The sequence below is a fragment of the Lytechinus variegatus genome, chromosome 8, assembly GCF_018143015.1.
Source record: "Lytechinus variegatus isolate NC3 chromosome 8, Lvar_3.0, whole genome shotgun sequence".
NCBI classification, from domain to species: domain Eukaryota; kingdom Metazoa; phylum Echinodermata; class Echinoidea; order Temnopleuroida; family Toxopneustidae; genus Lytechinus; species Lytechinus variegatus.
The window spans coordinates 5,728,614-5,745,988 of NC_054747.1; the positions used below are offsets into that span (position 1 = coordinate 5,728,614).

Below are 17,375 nucleotides of genomic sequence, written 5' to 3' on the forward strand. Positions count from 1 at the left end.
AGTCACCTTAACGAACATACCTTAATAAAACTTGACCTTTATAAGGCAGTAGGCAGATGTCACATATATAATGCTTTGAACAGAATTGCTTTAATGTATCATGGACAAGTCCAATAGTATCAAGTAAAATACGTTAAGCTTTTTTCAGGAATTGTTAATTTTTATGCGTATTATTTGAGAAAACGATCTGTTCAATTCTCAAATGAATACGGACTCTGGAAATTGAAAAGAATCTTCAAGCCATTTCAATTGCAATGTATAGAAACAACCTTGCCATTAGAAGACCTACGGTCCCACTTATAAACAATTGTGTCAGTAGAAAACGCTGTATATTCGTCAATAGAAGAATTCATAAGCCCTTGGGGTACCGAGGATATATGTTAACCACAGTACCGTTAAGCGACGAGGCGAAGTGTAAATACAAAGCCTAATAAAGCCAGTGATTTAATCAAGAAGACATTATCCTCGCCCGTATCAACCGAGTCTCGTCCCTCAGGAATTATAACAGCAAAATGATGAGAGAATCTATGAAAACAGCATGTCGCATGCCAGAGAGTTTTACAGGTCGGTTGGTCTGACGAGAGAGAGATAAAATACTCATTTCGCTCGGGAGACATATGAAAATTGACGGAAGCTGTTTTATACTCTTGCAATATCTTCCTCGCCTCTTTTATTGATCGCATCGTTGAGAAGAAAATGAAATTAAAACAAGAGGGTTGGAAAGCATCTCTTGGAAGAAGATTCGTTTTTATATGTGATTTATTTCGTATGAAGTCAACAAGGCTGTGAAGCAATCTTTCTCTCTCACTCAACGGAATGACATGAAACTTAATGTTAAAAGTATAAACATAATTAATGCGACATCTGTCTGCTTATTGACGTTGTACCCCAAATCTTAAATCAATTTCCAAATATCTTATAATTTGGGATCACCTGATGTTGACAACTTTTCACATTCATCGATCCTCAATAGTTGAAAATGATTGATTTCATTTTTTAAAGACTATAATTCAAGACTATAAATATTTAGTACTTCTTATTTTTAAACGAAAATTAAATTATTCATGAACATATTTTAGTATTTTGTATTCATGTTTAATTATGTAATGTTTTTTTTTTGGGGGGGGTGGTTGTTATACACACCAGTGTTGGGATTAACATCCCTCGCCCTGTATCACAGAATAAGCTTAGTTTAACAAATGAACAAAATCTGTGTCCATAATATCCAAGCTTAATACGTCCTCGCGGTTAGTGTAACAGAGATGAAATGTTAGATACTGAGATCTGAGTTAGATAGCAAAGGTGGATGAACGGAGCGCTTAATCAAATACACGCAGAAATTTAGATGATCTTCTGTACCCCCCCCCCTTCCCGTCAAAGTCTGCTTTAGTATTGGTGCATGCATGGTGTTAGATATCTGAAATAGAGCGGTGAATATTATTTTTTCGTTCTCTTTGCCATGTCTTTTTTCCACTTTGTCTCTATAATGCCTTAGCATGTGTACAATTGGTTTTATACTAAAATGAATACATGAGTAGAAAAGCAAATAGCACGAAGCCATATTTTATCTATATTAAAGTAGTAAACGAAAATTAAGACCAAACGGAATAAGTAAAAAAAAATAGTCGCAAATAATAATGGAATAGGGGTAGAATAATTACACGTTTGCTTATACACTTGTACCGTTGATATGTCTAAACATTTCTACATACTAGGTAGATTGCAGAGTGCACATAGTTCAAGAATGAAACCATGTTTTGATTAAGAGCATATACCGTTCACAATCGCAAGTCAACTCAGATAATAATCATTAATTTATACCCTCTGAAAGGACAAAGAGATTTGATTAATTCTCGGTTCCTTTTGATTAATCAATCGGTCAATTAAATCCTTCAAAATGGCCATCATGAGCAGGTACCTTAGCAAGCTTTCCAAATTGATCATTAAGTCCATACATCCATTATACTTATGTCCATGGGTTTTGGCTCAAGTGTTTATTCCTTCATAGCGCAGACGGGCGCTATATACCATAACTTACAGGAATCAGTGAAAGATACGGCTAAATCCACCGGCGCGGGGAGCAACTGTTGAGCTCCGATCCAGGCAGGGATAATCAAGCCATTATCTATTTAATGAAATACTGGATTCTACCGTATTAACCTTGGCATTCGGTCCTATCTAGCTTGTTAAGGTTCCCATATCCAGTGGATACGATTCGTCGTGTATCAGAGATCTTTTATTTCACCCTGGGCTACATGATATGAGTCTATTTCCACCAAAAAAAAATATTTCGGCGTGTATTCAACCATAGCGTTATAGCAAAAAGCCACGACGGATTCAAAGAAAAGCAGCTAGCAAGGGGTTTCCGTCTATAGTGCATATGACATATTCTTGAGTTTGTGCGTTCGAGCATAGCATGTATATTCATTAATTTAAGGTCTCGTCAATGACAATACTGTAAAGGTGTCCACTTATAGGAAAGTGAAAGGCACAATGAAGATCTATTATGATATCTTACTTTTTTTTTATTTGCAAGTGTCCAATCTTTATACTTGTGGCCCACCAACACTGACTCTTTGCCACACTTATTTTAATAAAGAATTGTTATGCTACTCAAAATCCATATTTCAACGAAAAGCAGATGAGAAATGTACTTCATGAAAATGTTCAATCAATGCATCCACACAGTCTGCATTCGAATTACGTGCATAATTATGGAGCATCGCTCTTCTGAAAGCGGGAATGTACCTTTACAGCCCATCAGCAAAACCAACGAAGTTTAACTCAGCACACATTACACGGGCATGATAATTTAGACTTCTCCTGAGAGCGACAGTGTGCCTTTAAAGCTCACCAGCAAAACCCACAAAATCTCAATATTGACCAGGTGCTTTTATACTAGCTCGAGCAGGATGAGTGATGTCTCCATTTAAACGCCCGGATACGAACGTTCGTGATCGGAATAGCATTTCAATGCTAATTTGCGCCTCCTGAAAAAGTTGGAATCCCCCGAATATCTGATGTCTTAATTCTCATTCATTGTCAACGGCGGGGAGATTCTCTCGCCCGGTTTCCCCCGTGTGGAGCTATATTAGTAGACGGATAAAAGAGTCAAGAGCCGGCTTTGCACTGCATATTATTAGCTGGCATTGATTTTGGCGCTCTTTGTCAATCCGTGATTTTCACGTTGACGTTCGAGTATACCATGATACGAAATGAGATATAACCATAGTACAAGACCCAAGTCCTTATCCTGTCAAGTTTAAAGACTTGTGTTGAAATAATGAATCGAATACACATCAAAAAGTATGTATTAAATTAATGAACTAAATTAATATTCATAGTTTTATTATCAAATGTACTACTTTAGCCTTTCGTGTCTAAACAAGATAACGCAATAATATTCCTATACGCTCTCAAAACAATATTTAGTTAACATAATAATGAACCTACCAACTGTATATTAAAAGAAAATTACATGTAAAACCATGTTATATAGCTCCATGGTAAAACGAATCAATATTTTCTTATCCAACAGTCGGTACGCTCAAAATTAATTTAACCAACCCGGTAGATTGGTTAAAATATTTTCTGAGAGTGTGGGTTTATTTCTTAATATCTTGAATTACTCCACTTATGTTTTGATAATGTATCAGTTATAACGGTTAAGCATATAGGTCTCTAGTATTATCCTTGTTTAGAACGTAGATAAGGATTACACGGCATACTCACACAGAGCCTCGCACGCACACAAACGCGCGCACATACATCAACGACATAATGAGTACACAATAATATGCCAAACAAATCAATTTAAAAATACCAAATATCATAGTGCAAATTAAATGAACTTTACATAATACGGATATCCCGATTGGTGCAAGAATTCTTCTACATCTACCGTAGATCACGTGACTAAAAGAACTGATGTTTATGTTTATAAAAACTATAGTATTATATTTCATCTCCCTGCTGTCCAATCCTGAGATAATTGAATAATTATAAACAGCTTATTTTGGCGGGAAAGAGTTATGCCCCGATGCGGAGATAGCGTTAAGTACTAAGCATTCTCGATCATTTTTCGCTCAAGGGGGAAAGGGAATTTGACCCGCCGTCACACTTAACGGCATCAAATTAATGTTTATGAATAATAGCCATTAGCTCTTTATGCCGAGACGGGTTAGGGGAATGGGAGACTCCTATGCAACCTTATTATTATAATAATGATCGAATGACTATTACACTGTTAACATGCAGATGACTTGTCATCATCTCCTTTTTACATTAATTTTCACTGGATTGCCAACTGAAGGTGATGGCTTGAAATATATTCTATTGATAAGATCAAGGGGGTAATTATTGGGTATACACAAAATGATTATGAAAGAAATCAAAATATAAGCAACATGCGAGTTTTTTTACGGAATTACCATCAATGATAACTGCAGAAGTGAATCTGTGAAGTCAAAATTTTAGAAATAATAACATCATTTGGTGTTCATTTGGAATATATTTATGAAGATAAAATTCAAGATAAGAAAGGTTAAGGTATGAGAATACTGTAAACTAGATGGTATTATTCGGTGATGAGATAAAAGAGTGTGAGTGATATGCTATTTCATAATTAAAGAATAAAAGATGATGATGTATAGATGGAGAGAGAAAGAAAAAACGAACAAAATAAAAAAAGATAAGCATAGAATGATAAGAAGGAGAAAGAGAGACACACTTTATGGATTGGGAGTATCAACATGCGTTATATAATGAAATGGGCCATGAAATAAGATTTTGGATAGAAAATATCACAGGGGAAGAGAGTACAATACAAATGAATATTTTTGAATATCTTAATAGAGAGGAAGAAAATCAGAGGAGAGCGGGTGGGGAGAATTTAGTAAGCCTCAAGTATTACGCAATGAGATGCTCATAGCACCCAAAGACCTCCCATTTACATTCAATTAGCACGACATCGCTATATACATTCTCAGTGAGACTGTTCAGTATGCATAGGGGATGAAGTTTAAGACGGGTCGAACATGCATTGTGAATAAAACATTAAGTGAGTGATATGATTCAGGAGAGATTGGATGGAGAGGGTTAGTAGTCACAATTCTAGCCATATTATCTCTCGAGTCGGGCAAGATTGCACGTCAGGGAATCCGAGCAAGATGCTAAACACGGCCATTTGCTAAGATAATATTTTGTCAACTTGAGCAAGAGAGAGCTATCTCGTGACAGTCCAGAGATGTCGGCTTGCTAGGATGATAGGGGGTAAGAGGGTGAGGGAGGGGGGGGGGGGTTCTAGGGGTGAAGGTGACGAGAGGGGAGGGAAAGGGAAAAAAATATGACGATGGGATTGATGTGGCTGAATTAATGGTTATGATGACGATGATGATGTTGATGATGATGATGACGATGATGATGATGATGATGATGGTGATGATGATGATGATGGTGATGATGGTGATGATAATGATGATGATGATGGTGATGATGATGTAGTAGTAGTAGCAGTAGTAGTAGTAGTAGTAGTAGTAGTAGTAGTAGTAGTAGTAGTACAGTAATAGTATAAGTAGTGGTAGTAGCAGGAGTAGAAATAGAAGTAGTATAAGCAGTGGTCGCAGAAGTCGCAGTAGTGTTAGAAGTAGCAGTTGTTGTAGTAGTAGCAGTAATGTGATCCTCATCGCCAAAGCTCGAATGCAGTACAATTGCGCAAATTTGGAATACACTGTTCAGTATAATGTACACTTATTTAAACACTTCTTGGTGCTTTGTAGGCTGGTTTTTCTAATAATGTAAAAAAATCAAAATCAGAATATCATAATTCCTAACACATCTGAGAGATATTGTTAAAAACAAAAATCCTTTTGTCGGCGGGAGAAAGAGTATGGATCGAAATCGTGCCGATAGTATTTACTATGACTCAGGCATTGTCAAGAACTATCAACATTACTAAACAGCGTACGAGTTAGAGGTCGTTAGATATTCGAAACGGGTCATATTTGCCTCATAATCGATCGTGAATGCTTGTCAGAAAGAGACAATGATGCCCTTTCAGGAGGTTGAAATGATAAATAGATGAAGGGAAGGAGGAAATTGAAGAGAAGATGGGGGAGAAGAATAAACTGGGAAGGTATATGCATACACAATGACGGCAGAAAAGGGATAATGAAAGAGAGGGTACGGGGTGAGAAAGGGGACGGGGGCATTAAGTAGAGACCGTAGTAAAAAGTGAGAGTTTAGTATTTACATATCTTCTTATTTGAATAATAGATTTAGTGAAATGCAATAAACAATACAATCTGAAGAGTTTAAACATAATCAGAGTGCCCTGTCCAACAACTTGATATACCCTCTATTAATCCCTTTAACCTCAAATCAACGTTTTAATTCATATTTATTAAACCAATATATATATATGAATCAAAAGCTGTCGACATTAAATGTGCATAGTGACGGTGCTTAAAGAAATAATTATAAGAAAAAAACGAAGAACTTACATATAAATCACTTTGATTTGACTAGAGGTAAATATGTATACCATAATGCATGTAGATACAGCTAATATTTTTTACCAGGTATGCGAGGACGCCATTTTGATACCATCACAACAGCGATGATTGGCGATGTAATTACAGCGTATCATCTATCTACATTTGACATTGGGTCTCGATGAGTTTGGGAAGTAATAAAGGCATTAATACATCCAATGTCATATTGATAAGTGCCTAATGAAAATAATCGAGGTTTAAATCCTCGTGAGAACTGCAATAATACCTTGCCTGGAGTCAATTTCCATGTTTATGTTACCATGTTTATTTGCAAGGGGAGTAATGTACATCACCGACATTTTTTTTATATTACTTTTTTAAGTATAAGGCTAAACTTTAGTACTGTATGACCGAAAAATATTATTAAAGACTTTAAGCTAAGTATGATTGTATTCTTTGGATTTTAACATTATTGGGGGAAGGTGTGTTATGCATTGAAAAGGGTATTTTGTCAAAGGTAAATCCATACTCGCACTTTACTTCATATTATCACATCACAGGCATTAATAAAATAATGCAGATATTCACAGGCAGATTTTTGGAAATGGAAACATGTCAATTTACAATACACACATTACCAAAGCAACAAAAACTACAAGGGCAATCAACATAAACCTTTTGAAATTACCCCACCAGTCTGAAAAAAGGAATAATAAAAAAAATGATGATGTATGTCCAATTTGGATACAAAGATGAAAAATGTTGGATTCGGTTTTCTTTCACTAAAATTGTCTGGAAATTTTATCTTTCAAGTATTTTCTCACTGCGTAGGGCTATTTGCTAATCTTCAATCAAATATATTGTGTAAATACATGGAGATTCAAAATAATATTGAAATAAAACAATTGATTATAATAATCCTTCCTGATAAATTACAATAACTAAATTATGTATCTCGTGTCAAACTAATCGGTACATTATTTTTTTGCTAATCAGGCAGGCTTTCCTGTGGTCAAAGGACCTCACTAAAATTTCAATAATGCACATACTAGGTTTCAAAAGTTATAAGTAATTTGAAATTCAATCGAAAAATTGCTTCATTATTATTAGTTATTGATATGTTTCGTTAAATAGCTCTTGCGCCAATATGCACGTGTAAATACTTTAATTTCGTAAGCCAAAGCTAGACGTTGTGTATGGGACCTATTCACTCGATAGTTATTTCAATCGTATGTTGGGGTTAACGTTATCATTGCCGTGTCGAATGGAGTAATAATCGTATCGCCTTTGGAAGATAACATGTATTTCTATTGATACCCAAGACTGTAACGTGTTTTCATGCTTGGGGGTTCGTGTTCATTCATTTTAATGATCGCAATATTTAGAGGACAAACGGCTTGCAATTCAGAGATGATACATTTTAAATGAGCGCATGCCATTTCAGTAATCAATAGGGGTTGATCAGGAACTACGATTTGAAGTAGTTAACGGCTTATCATAATTTAGTAGTGTTTCAGTAGAAAAATATTAATACCACTGGGAGTAGTAAGGACTTGGGAATGATCAAGATGGGTTGATATTCTATAGTTTCATCTTTATATTGAGAAAGAAGACTAGTTTAGCCATTCCAAACGTTTTAACAAACAATAACAAGATCTTGGCTCTTTGATATAAATTGTACAATTTATTAAGTCAATTGGAACCTTTTTTGTAGTTGAAAATGTTGAGCGTACCTCTTTATATTACACGCAAACCTTGTGTAATAAGCGAACACTTTATGAAATTTCGATTTGATCAACCCGCTTTAGTGTCAAGTGGAAATACAAGTTCATTTAAGGTGTGTTAATAATTATTTTAATTGGGCATGCTGCAACGCTTAAGAATTGAAAGTATACAATAAACAATTTTGGGTGTTACGATGAACCATGGAGCTGAACAGACCTCTATGCTTCAATATGACACCAAGGAAGGTATATCAGTATTGCCGAATTGATAATTATTTTAATTGGGCATGCTGCAACGATTAAGAACTGAATGTATACAATTTGATGTCTGTATAATATATATATATTACTACTCATTTTCATATATATTTATTAAAAAAAATAAAACGAATAATATTTTCAATAATTTCTTCATCAGTTTTGTTTATTGGAATATGAAATGTGACATTATTGATGGTCATGCACAGCAAAAACTGCGGTGTTGACCGGTGTACATAGAGGACCACACCAGTTATTTTACACCGGTGTTAAAGTGGTGGTGTTAGTTTTACACCTATAGGTGTTATTACAACACATATGGTTGTTACATTGACACTCTTTTGGTGTTATGTTCCATATCTAGGGTCTTATTTTAACACCTCAGGGTGTGGTCCTCTATTAACACCAATTGGTGTAAGTTTTAACACCACAGTCTTTACAGTGTGTGTATGAATGTGAGAAGAAAGGGCGGGGGAATTATAATGTACTTTCGTAAAATCGTAAGCTCAATAATCATTTTTGTTTACTACCAGTTATTTTATACATGCATTACATCATGCAATTACACTTTACATGGGAAAGGGAAAACCAAAACTGATGCTTTTTAAAGTCTCAAAGTTTATCTCACTCTTTCTCTCTTGGATATTCAAATATGTATGTATGTATCCCCCCAAAACATAGAGCAGTACATCAGCAAGACACACATAGCCAATAGCATGCATATCTGATCATAGCTACCAAGCAATTCGTTCAGTATTAAATTAAAGACTTGTGGCTTGTCGCTTGATGACAAATGAGATAGCGAGCCGATTTTCTCAGGTCGCTAATAAAAAGGGGACAAAATTAACTGGGAAATCAGTGTTTGCTTATCTCCATGAGCTTATTGCTTTGTACACAATTACGCCATGATCACGAGCGGGGAATGACAGTAATTGGGTGCAGCAAAAATCACGACCATAGCGATATTATTATGCTTGAGTGTATTCTTTATTGTATTGTTGAGAGAGGAAAAAGAAGAGAGAGAGACAGAGAATACGATCAGAAGCGTGATGTGCTATGTCTGGGTAGAGGTAGAAATTTGATGTCAACCTGAGAAATATGAGGAATATTTATATTATATTCTTATAAAAGGATGGAATAAAACTGCTTAATTAAGAATTTTGTTTGCAAATGCGATCGCTCCATTTCAACTCTTCTTTTCCTCATTTTCGCAATTTCTCGTTTTCTTTCCCATTCTCTCTCGCAAAGCACGTTGTGTTTTAGACGCCCCACACGCACCTGAGCCAAGGAGAGCGTTGCCGATCGCTCCTGAATGAATTCGGTGGCGGACGGCGGACAAAACGCATGGAGATGTGGTCGCGTGCTGCGGTGTTGTACGGACCATTGACTGAAAGCCAGTGGGCTGATGCCCCGCTGTAATCTGCGTGAGAAACCTAACAAGTGCGCTTTCAGAAGAAGCGATTATTAAAATCGTCTTTCCCCTGCATTTAACTGTTTCTTATTGCAATCTCTTCACAAATCTCATTCTTCTTTGCGATTGTCATTGAAACTGAATATTTGTTTGTTCGTTGCCAGAGGGTCATGTCCTGATTGTACCAAGAAGTTATTCTGACGAACGTTTAGTTCCCGTCATTATAGATATAATCATGATAATAGTGGTTTGGGGATATAAATGTGATTACACCATGTAGAGTTTTGAATTATCTTTTAATCGGATGTTCCAAAGGATGTTGTTTTCTGATTGATTTGCAAAGAGCTGTATTGCTTTAAAAATATAAATATTTTTAAGCCTTTCAAATATAAAGTTTTATCCAAACCCTAAAATGGTTAAACAAAAATATGGCGTTTTATTCTACCACAGCTGTCTGATAATCTTCAAGATATAACAGTAGTTCATCATTTATATTATAGCGCCTTTTTCTGTGAGATACAAATATATAATAATATAGTTGTTGATCTCCTTCTGCATGTTCATGACTATGAAGATGTAATAGAAGCATATACACTGAAATATATAGTCTTCCCCAAAAAGTAATTTTCCTATCTATTTAAGAAAGAGAAAATTGGACACCATAGGAAAGGTTCACTTGAACTTTTGGAAACTTTCTGAACAATATTGCAAATTATCAGGCCTTTTCAATGATGATTAAAATGTTCAAATATTTTCCTACACGCCAAATCGTTTCCTGACCAGTGTATGAAACGCTCTCAAATAGGAATCACATTCAACGTAAGGGGTAAATGAAGGGTAATAAAGATTTACTAGGGGTGCAATGACTTACCCTTTGATACAGCCGATGGTACGGTGGTAGGCCAAGCGTTGGGTCTCCCCCTTACCAAACTATCACATGAGGGTTCTGGATTTTAAAGAAAATATTGAAATACATTTAATGTTACGTTTCCTTGGTAACTACAATAAATAATCTTCAAGTATTAGTATAAGTTCCAATCAATCACACTGTTTCAAGTAATACAATACATCAATGTATTGCCTTCTTTGACTAGAATTGACATAGTTCATGTTAACGTTTATAAAACAGGATAACATGATAAACGTTTTCTTTTATAATGTAAACAATTTTAATTGTGATCAATGTTATCCATACAGGATCTGCGAACATATAAAATGTATGTACAATAGAAAGTGGTATCGTTATGGGGAAAATGCAGTCAAAACGCCACAAAAGTTGAATTATTCTCTTCGAATCTTGCATAATCATAATAAGTCCTTTTTATCATGACGATGAGCTATATATTTTTTAAGGAATTTAAAGTATCATGCATTCTTATGCATATATAGCCTGGATACAATCCAAATGATGGTTATTCAAATAGATAATATGCTTATATTAGTTTTACTATAGTTTTCAAAAGTTTGCATAATTTTCAGTAATGTCGTCTTATTGAAAAAAAATATTATTAATGGGAAAGAAACAAAAAGTAGTTAGTTTTGTATATCGCTCAAGTTTAGCATTTTCAAAGAAACTAAAAAAAAACATGTTGATAAATAGATATTTCGAATAACAGATATAACATCCTCCATGTGTCACCTTCTCTCTCTCTCTCTCTCTCTCTCTCACCTTCACTCTCTCTCTCTCTCTCTCTTAAAGACGATGAAAAGTCTTGTGACTTGTAGGAGACAAACACACACCAACAATATCGTAAGAGATTGACGTAACGAGAATGTTACTTAATTTATAAACAGGTGTGAAATTGAACAGAACATTTATATATGTACATTAATAGGTATCCATATGTACTCGGGATCATCGAGATTAAATTATAAATTCAAACATTTTTACCAATCCCGCAATGACTACAAAGGCAGCTACGAAGTATATCATAAAGAGGCAAGCTTGTTCCAAATAGATCAAATACACCCATAGGTCGTTTACTTGAAATAAACTTCAAAATTGTACAGTGAATACTAGAAGAGCAACAGTTGTCTCCATTTGGGAAATACCAACAATTTGATTTCGGTTAATCGTTTTAACACCGTAATAGGATAAAGATACATCACATGAAATCAAGTAAAAATTCGGTTGGTGAGTTCCTAAAAGAAAGTCCACAGTATATAGATTCCAAGGAAGCAAGTGAAAAAACTAAATAACAAGTCACTACGGTCATGGCGATGGCATGTTGTTGATTTGCAAAATGAAAAAGGGGATGGGGTAAAAGAGAGATGCCTGAAGACCACATAATTATTACTGTACACGGGACTAACGGACGAGCACTTGACTTGGGCATGAAGAACTTGGTCTATTTCCTTCCTGGCTTCCGCCGAACTCCACTCTTCTCCGGCCCTGCGCCGTTGAGTCCCCGGGAATGGGCTCGGGCAGGAAACGGCGATAAACGGTGGGGCCCCCAATCACGGAAATTACCCTCCCGCAAAAAGGAAGAGGGGAATAAACTAAACCAATTTAGTGGAGGAAACTCGCAAATACCCTATTTTTCCTGAGCAGAAAATTATGCTCACAACCTTTGATTTGCGCTGGCATTTGCTCCGTGAAAAAAGAGGCATTGGGAAAACCAGAAATGGGTGAAATTGAGGGTAAAAATAGACAGAGAGGGAAATACATACCCGTTAAAAACATGCTGAAATCACTCCGATAGAGATAGGCTCTCTCGTAAAATAAAAAAAAAATACCGCGCGTTGATTAAAGGAATGAAGGACGAAAAATACAACGTGAGACAAGTAACTCCGGAAGAACAGTAAATGAGCGGTTGGTGAGGGCTAATTATTCAGACTGCGGAGATGATTCGACTCGTCTGATGATGAGGGAGACCTAGCTATGCAGTACTTGACATCTCTACTCGTTGGCTCGTTAACTCAAAATCCGGAGGATGTACGAAGAGGAAGTTTTAAGAAATGAGCGACCCGACCGACCCGTTGAATGAACACAGAGAGATGAATCAAACTTCATTCACAACACGCACGTATATTACAGATCCCTTTTATCTAACCTCTCACTTTCTCTTTCCCCGACTCTCAGCTACCACCTACACTTGAAGACCCTAGATTATTTAAACCAAAAGATAATATCAACTGTCTGTAATGATGCCCCGTGTCTGGTAGCAACCGTGGCAAAGTTAACTATGTTTACCTCCTCAAAAATACCTTCATCTTTCATTTAACTTTCTATTGGTCATCCACCCAGAAACGGTTATTATTTTCCCCTGCTCTTGAGAAATAATAAAGGGGGAGGTAGGAGTGGAAGACTTATGAGAATGAATTTTGATGAGGAGATTTGACCAATCACGGATCGCGCCAAACTCATAAAGCGCGCATTTCTCTCGTCTTAACCCATCACATTTACACGCTTATGACGTTGGTATAATTAGCCATCCCCGTCGTTGGCTGAGCGCGCACGCGTACGTAAAAATAGACTATGGAGTGGGTTTAGATCTCTTTTGTTATGCAAATCGCACGCTCGTGCCAAATCTCGACTTCAAAATGACTATAGAGAGCGAGAGAGAGGTAGAGGGAAAGAGAATGAGAGTGAGAGAGATGAGCTGTGGTGAGGGGAAGATTAATTTTCTCCTCTTTATTTCATTTTAACGTGAAGCATAGCCCACGTGCAAAAAGTGATTTTCTCTCCATTCTCTCGACTGTCAACCGCCATTATCAATATCATTGCTCTTTGTTGCTCTCCAAATAATCACGTGATACCCACATTCTTTATTTCTTTGCTCAATTCTCAAGCAGAATCATATCTACCGCTTTTCTTGAGCAATTGAGATGTATCTTCGTTTTTTAAATGTGTTTGTAGATATGAATTGGTATTTGTAAGTACGACAAGGGGAAACTCGGTATAGATATTTCCAGCCTGTGCAATTCTCACCCCCCCCCCCCCCCTCCTCTCCTGTAAATTCTGAGTTCTAAGATTTTGTAATCTACACTCTAAAAAAATATTGGGTAAAAATGCTCCATGAGGGTAATTACGTGTCCAACCAGCACTGGGCATTTCTTTTGGTAATTTTTATTAATCCAGTGTGATGAAAATTTTACCCAATCTAAATTAATTGTTGATTTTTTTAAACCTTAATTGACAATATGCTTCTTGCATTGGGTAAAATATTCTGCCCCAAATCGGTTGGACACATAATTACCCTCTTGCTGGTTAAAGTTTTAACCAATATTTTTACAGTGAACAGCTGCACCTTATTTTTTCGATTTCTACAAAATAATCATAATAGTTATAATGATAGCTACACACAGTGCTAAGAACTTTACATGGTAATTATCATAACCTCGGTAATCGGATCCTGCCATGCCTGCACGTAATGTATCCTTTCTCCACTCCCTGGGGAGCATTCCAACAAGAGTTCCAAGACTCATAGGCATATTACATAGGCTTTCACATCCTACCTGGGTGGAGAGTAGATTGACGTCCTGCCAAAGTACCCTAGGCCATATGGTGGGATTCGAACACACGACCTTCTAATTGCAAGACAAGAGTCAGAACCACTACAACACGAAGCTTTCAAATAAAATAGAATAATTCTTTTTTCCTGTGAATAGAAAAATTGATCAAACTGATCCATAGGAAACAGTTATGTTTCATGTAACATAATCGCGTTTAGAATCATGATTTACCATATTAAGCAATGCGTTATGTGTCAGGCGAAAATGATATCACCTGTAAATCAACCAATATTATTAAATAGGCTTGTGTTTATCCTCTCACCTATCATCGCGTAACGAGGAGAGCGAGAGAAGACAAAACGCATTAAACACTCCACTCGTAAAATCAACACCAAAGAGCGCATCAACATACGGATGTTTCTATGACAACGCGTCAAGCAACTATTCACACGTCTCCGTAGAATTAAACAAGATTTATTTTTCATCATGAGTATCTGGCAATGATAAGGGACATTGTAAAGTAATTGACAACGAATTTACTATGTCACTTATTTATTGATTTGTTATAGATTCTTTATGATGAGCTGGTCAATTGTTTTATTTGCTTGCTATTGCTGGAAACGAGAATGATTACATAAAGTATGTTATCCGCAATGGGTCTGTGACAGTTGACTTTTGTACATGAATTTCACCGGAAAGCAGAAATCATTAATCAGGTATTGAAGAGCTAATGATATGTTCCTTTTTAAGTTATAGTGCGTGCTTTCTTCACATATCATTTTAAAGTTTTATTACTAGTATTATTATTATCATTATTATTATTATCATTATTATCATTATTAATATTGTTATTATTGTTATAATTATTATTACTCTTGTTACTATTATCATTTATTATTATCATCATCATCATCATTATTGCCATTATTATTACTCAATTTGCACAGCTTATTTAACATTCTTAGCCTATTGATATAAATCAGAAATGAAAAGGATAAAGGATTAACTCTTTTTCCTAATGCTAATACAATATTCAAATTCCAAGAAGATTCGAGACAACGATTACTGTTCATTATTACTTTTGATTTAGGTATTAAACAAAAATATATTAGCTCTGCTATCAAAAAGCAACTTACTTCATGTTTAGTATCAAAGGGGCAAAGGGCATTGAACACTAATGACAGACGATATTTAATGAGACAATATGATCATATTTATGGCATTGTTTTCCCGCCATGAAAATCATGTGAGGGGACGGGGAAAATGAACCCCCGTGTAATACGAGCGGGACTTGACATGCGATTTTTGTTATCTTTTCATAAGTAAACGCAGCGCTGCAAGGAATGGGGGGAGCTCTATATTCGCAATTAGAGGAGATTTAATTCAACTTGTTGAGGACTTACACACGATAGACAATTGCCTGCGAGCTAAGTGATTCTCTTTCAATCATGTCCAGCATGAATGAGAGAGAGAGGGAGAAACGCGGGAAGGGGTAAGGAGGGGGAGGGAGAGCCCGAGAAGAAGAAGAAGGAAAAGAAGAGAAGAAGAAGAAGGAGAAGATAAAAAGAAATAAGAAACGGTGATTGTTTAGAGGGCGTGTGTACGTAAGGTACATGTATGAATGAGAGATTGTTATGCAATTGTGTTGAATATTTGGAACATGGGATGGAGTAAAAATGAAATAAATGAGCTGGAAGAAAAGATAGACGGAGGAAGGGAGCAATAGAGAGGGGTACATATATGTGGGAGAGAGAGAACATCGGAACGGGGGAAGAGGAAGATTAACAAAGGTAAACAGAACAATAAAAGAGTTAAGGTAAGACAGATAGAATGAAAGAATGACACGGCTGAGACGAAAAGAGAGGGAGAGAAATGATATTATGAAGAAATGGAGAATGGGATAGATAGAAGGGAAGTGAGAGAGGAAGAGAGATAGATAGATAGATGGATGGATAGATAGATAGAGAGAGAGATGGATAGATAGATAGATGTATAGATAGATAGATAAATAGATAGATAGACAGACAGACAGATGAATAAATAGATAGAAAGATAGATAGATAGATAGATAGATAGATAGATAGAGAGAGGGAGGAGGGAGAGGGGGGGGGGGGGTTGGTAGGCAAAGAGATCGAAAGTGATTTTTCACCCCCTTTGTTTGGTCAAGATGCATTTATGATTCTTCAAGCAATCTAACATGGCAATATAGCTCCACGCGAAGGGCATCGCGCCCAGCCGACTAATATTGCCCGCGGGCTCAGCGGTGGCGTGCACAGTGGCGATGGTGACTTTGGCCAATCGAATACCTTCTAAAACACATCAAAATCACACTGACAATCACAGAGATTCGTTAAGACAACACAAGAGATCTTATGAATATTGTGGCTGGCGTTCTCTTGCCCGGAGTCATTAAGTAAACGATTTCAGGTTGAGGCAAAAATGACAAGAGAGGAAAAAATGTCCAATCAACAATAGTAGATATTTGGATGTAACGTTATGTTGATTTAAAATTTGGGTATAGATTTCTATTATCTTACGCGTTATTGTAAAATGGAGCTTCGTAGTGGAGTGGTAATTACTATTGGCGAGGAATAGTAATAAAGCGAATGGTCATGAGTGTAACACTATCACCGATGACACATAAATGATAAAGAATTGAAGGTTTATATTGCAATCTGACGAGGAATAAGATATATGAAAAAAGTCTTCAGCAATATGAGGGGAAAATAGTTCCAATCAACAGGGAAAGGTAGTGAATAGATTGAGAAAAGTCTTAAGTAAATACGACATGGATGCACACAAAAGAAAAAGATAGATCTCATGGGAATGTTTTTAATATCGCCAAGGCTCGATTGGATGGTATAATGGCGGGAGGGAGAAGTTGAAATGTAGCTTTAGGAGTTATATAGCCAGGGCAGGAAAGGAGGAAAGAGAGCGACATTTCCGGGCTTCCGTGGCCAAACATAGTAGCACGAGCTCCGCGGGCTCCTGTCACGGTCAAGGAAGAAAAAGAGTACGTTTTGCTCATATTATGAT

The 17,375-nt window shown here is 36.3% G+C and overlaps 1 protein-coding gene across 3 annotated transcripts in view; it reads right to left on the reverse strand.

The window, feature by feature from the left end:
- LOC121419882 (transcriptional regulator ERG homolog) overlaps positions 1 to 12,904 on the reverse strand; it is a 31,104-nt gene extending 18,200 nt beyond the window's left edge. The window contains exons 1-2 of one of the 3 annotated variants that reach the window (XM_041614347.1): positions 12,555 to 12,904; positions 10,756 to 10,830 (exon numbers count right to left, since the gene is read on the reverse strand). In XM_041614347.1, coding sequence (XP_041470281.1) covers positions 10,756 to 10,830; positions 12,555 to 12,567 — 88 coding nt within the window. In that variant the 5' untranslated portion in view covers positions 12,568 to 12,904. Of the gene's footprint in view, positions 1 to 10,755; positions 10,831 to 11,775; positions 12,101 to 12,554 lie in introns of those variants that run through there. The other 2 variants (XM_041614346.1, XM_041614345.1) reach the window with 2 other exon arrangements.
- Between the last annotated feature and the right edge of the window lie 4,471 nt (positions 12,905 to 17,375).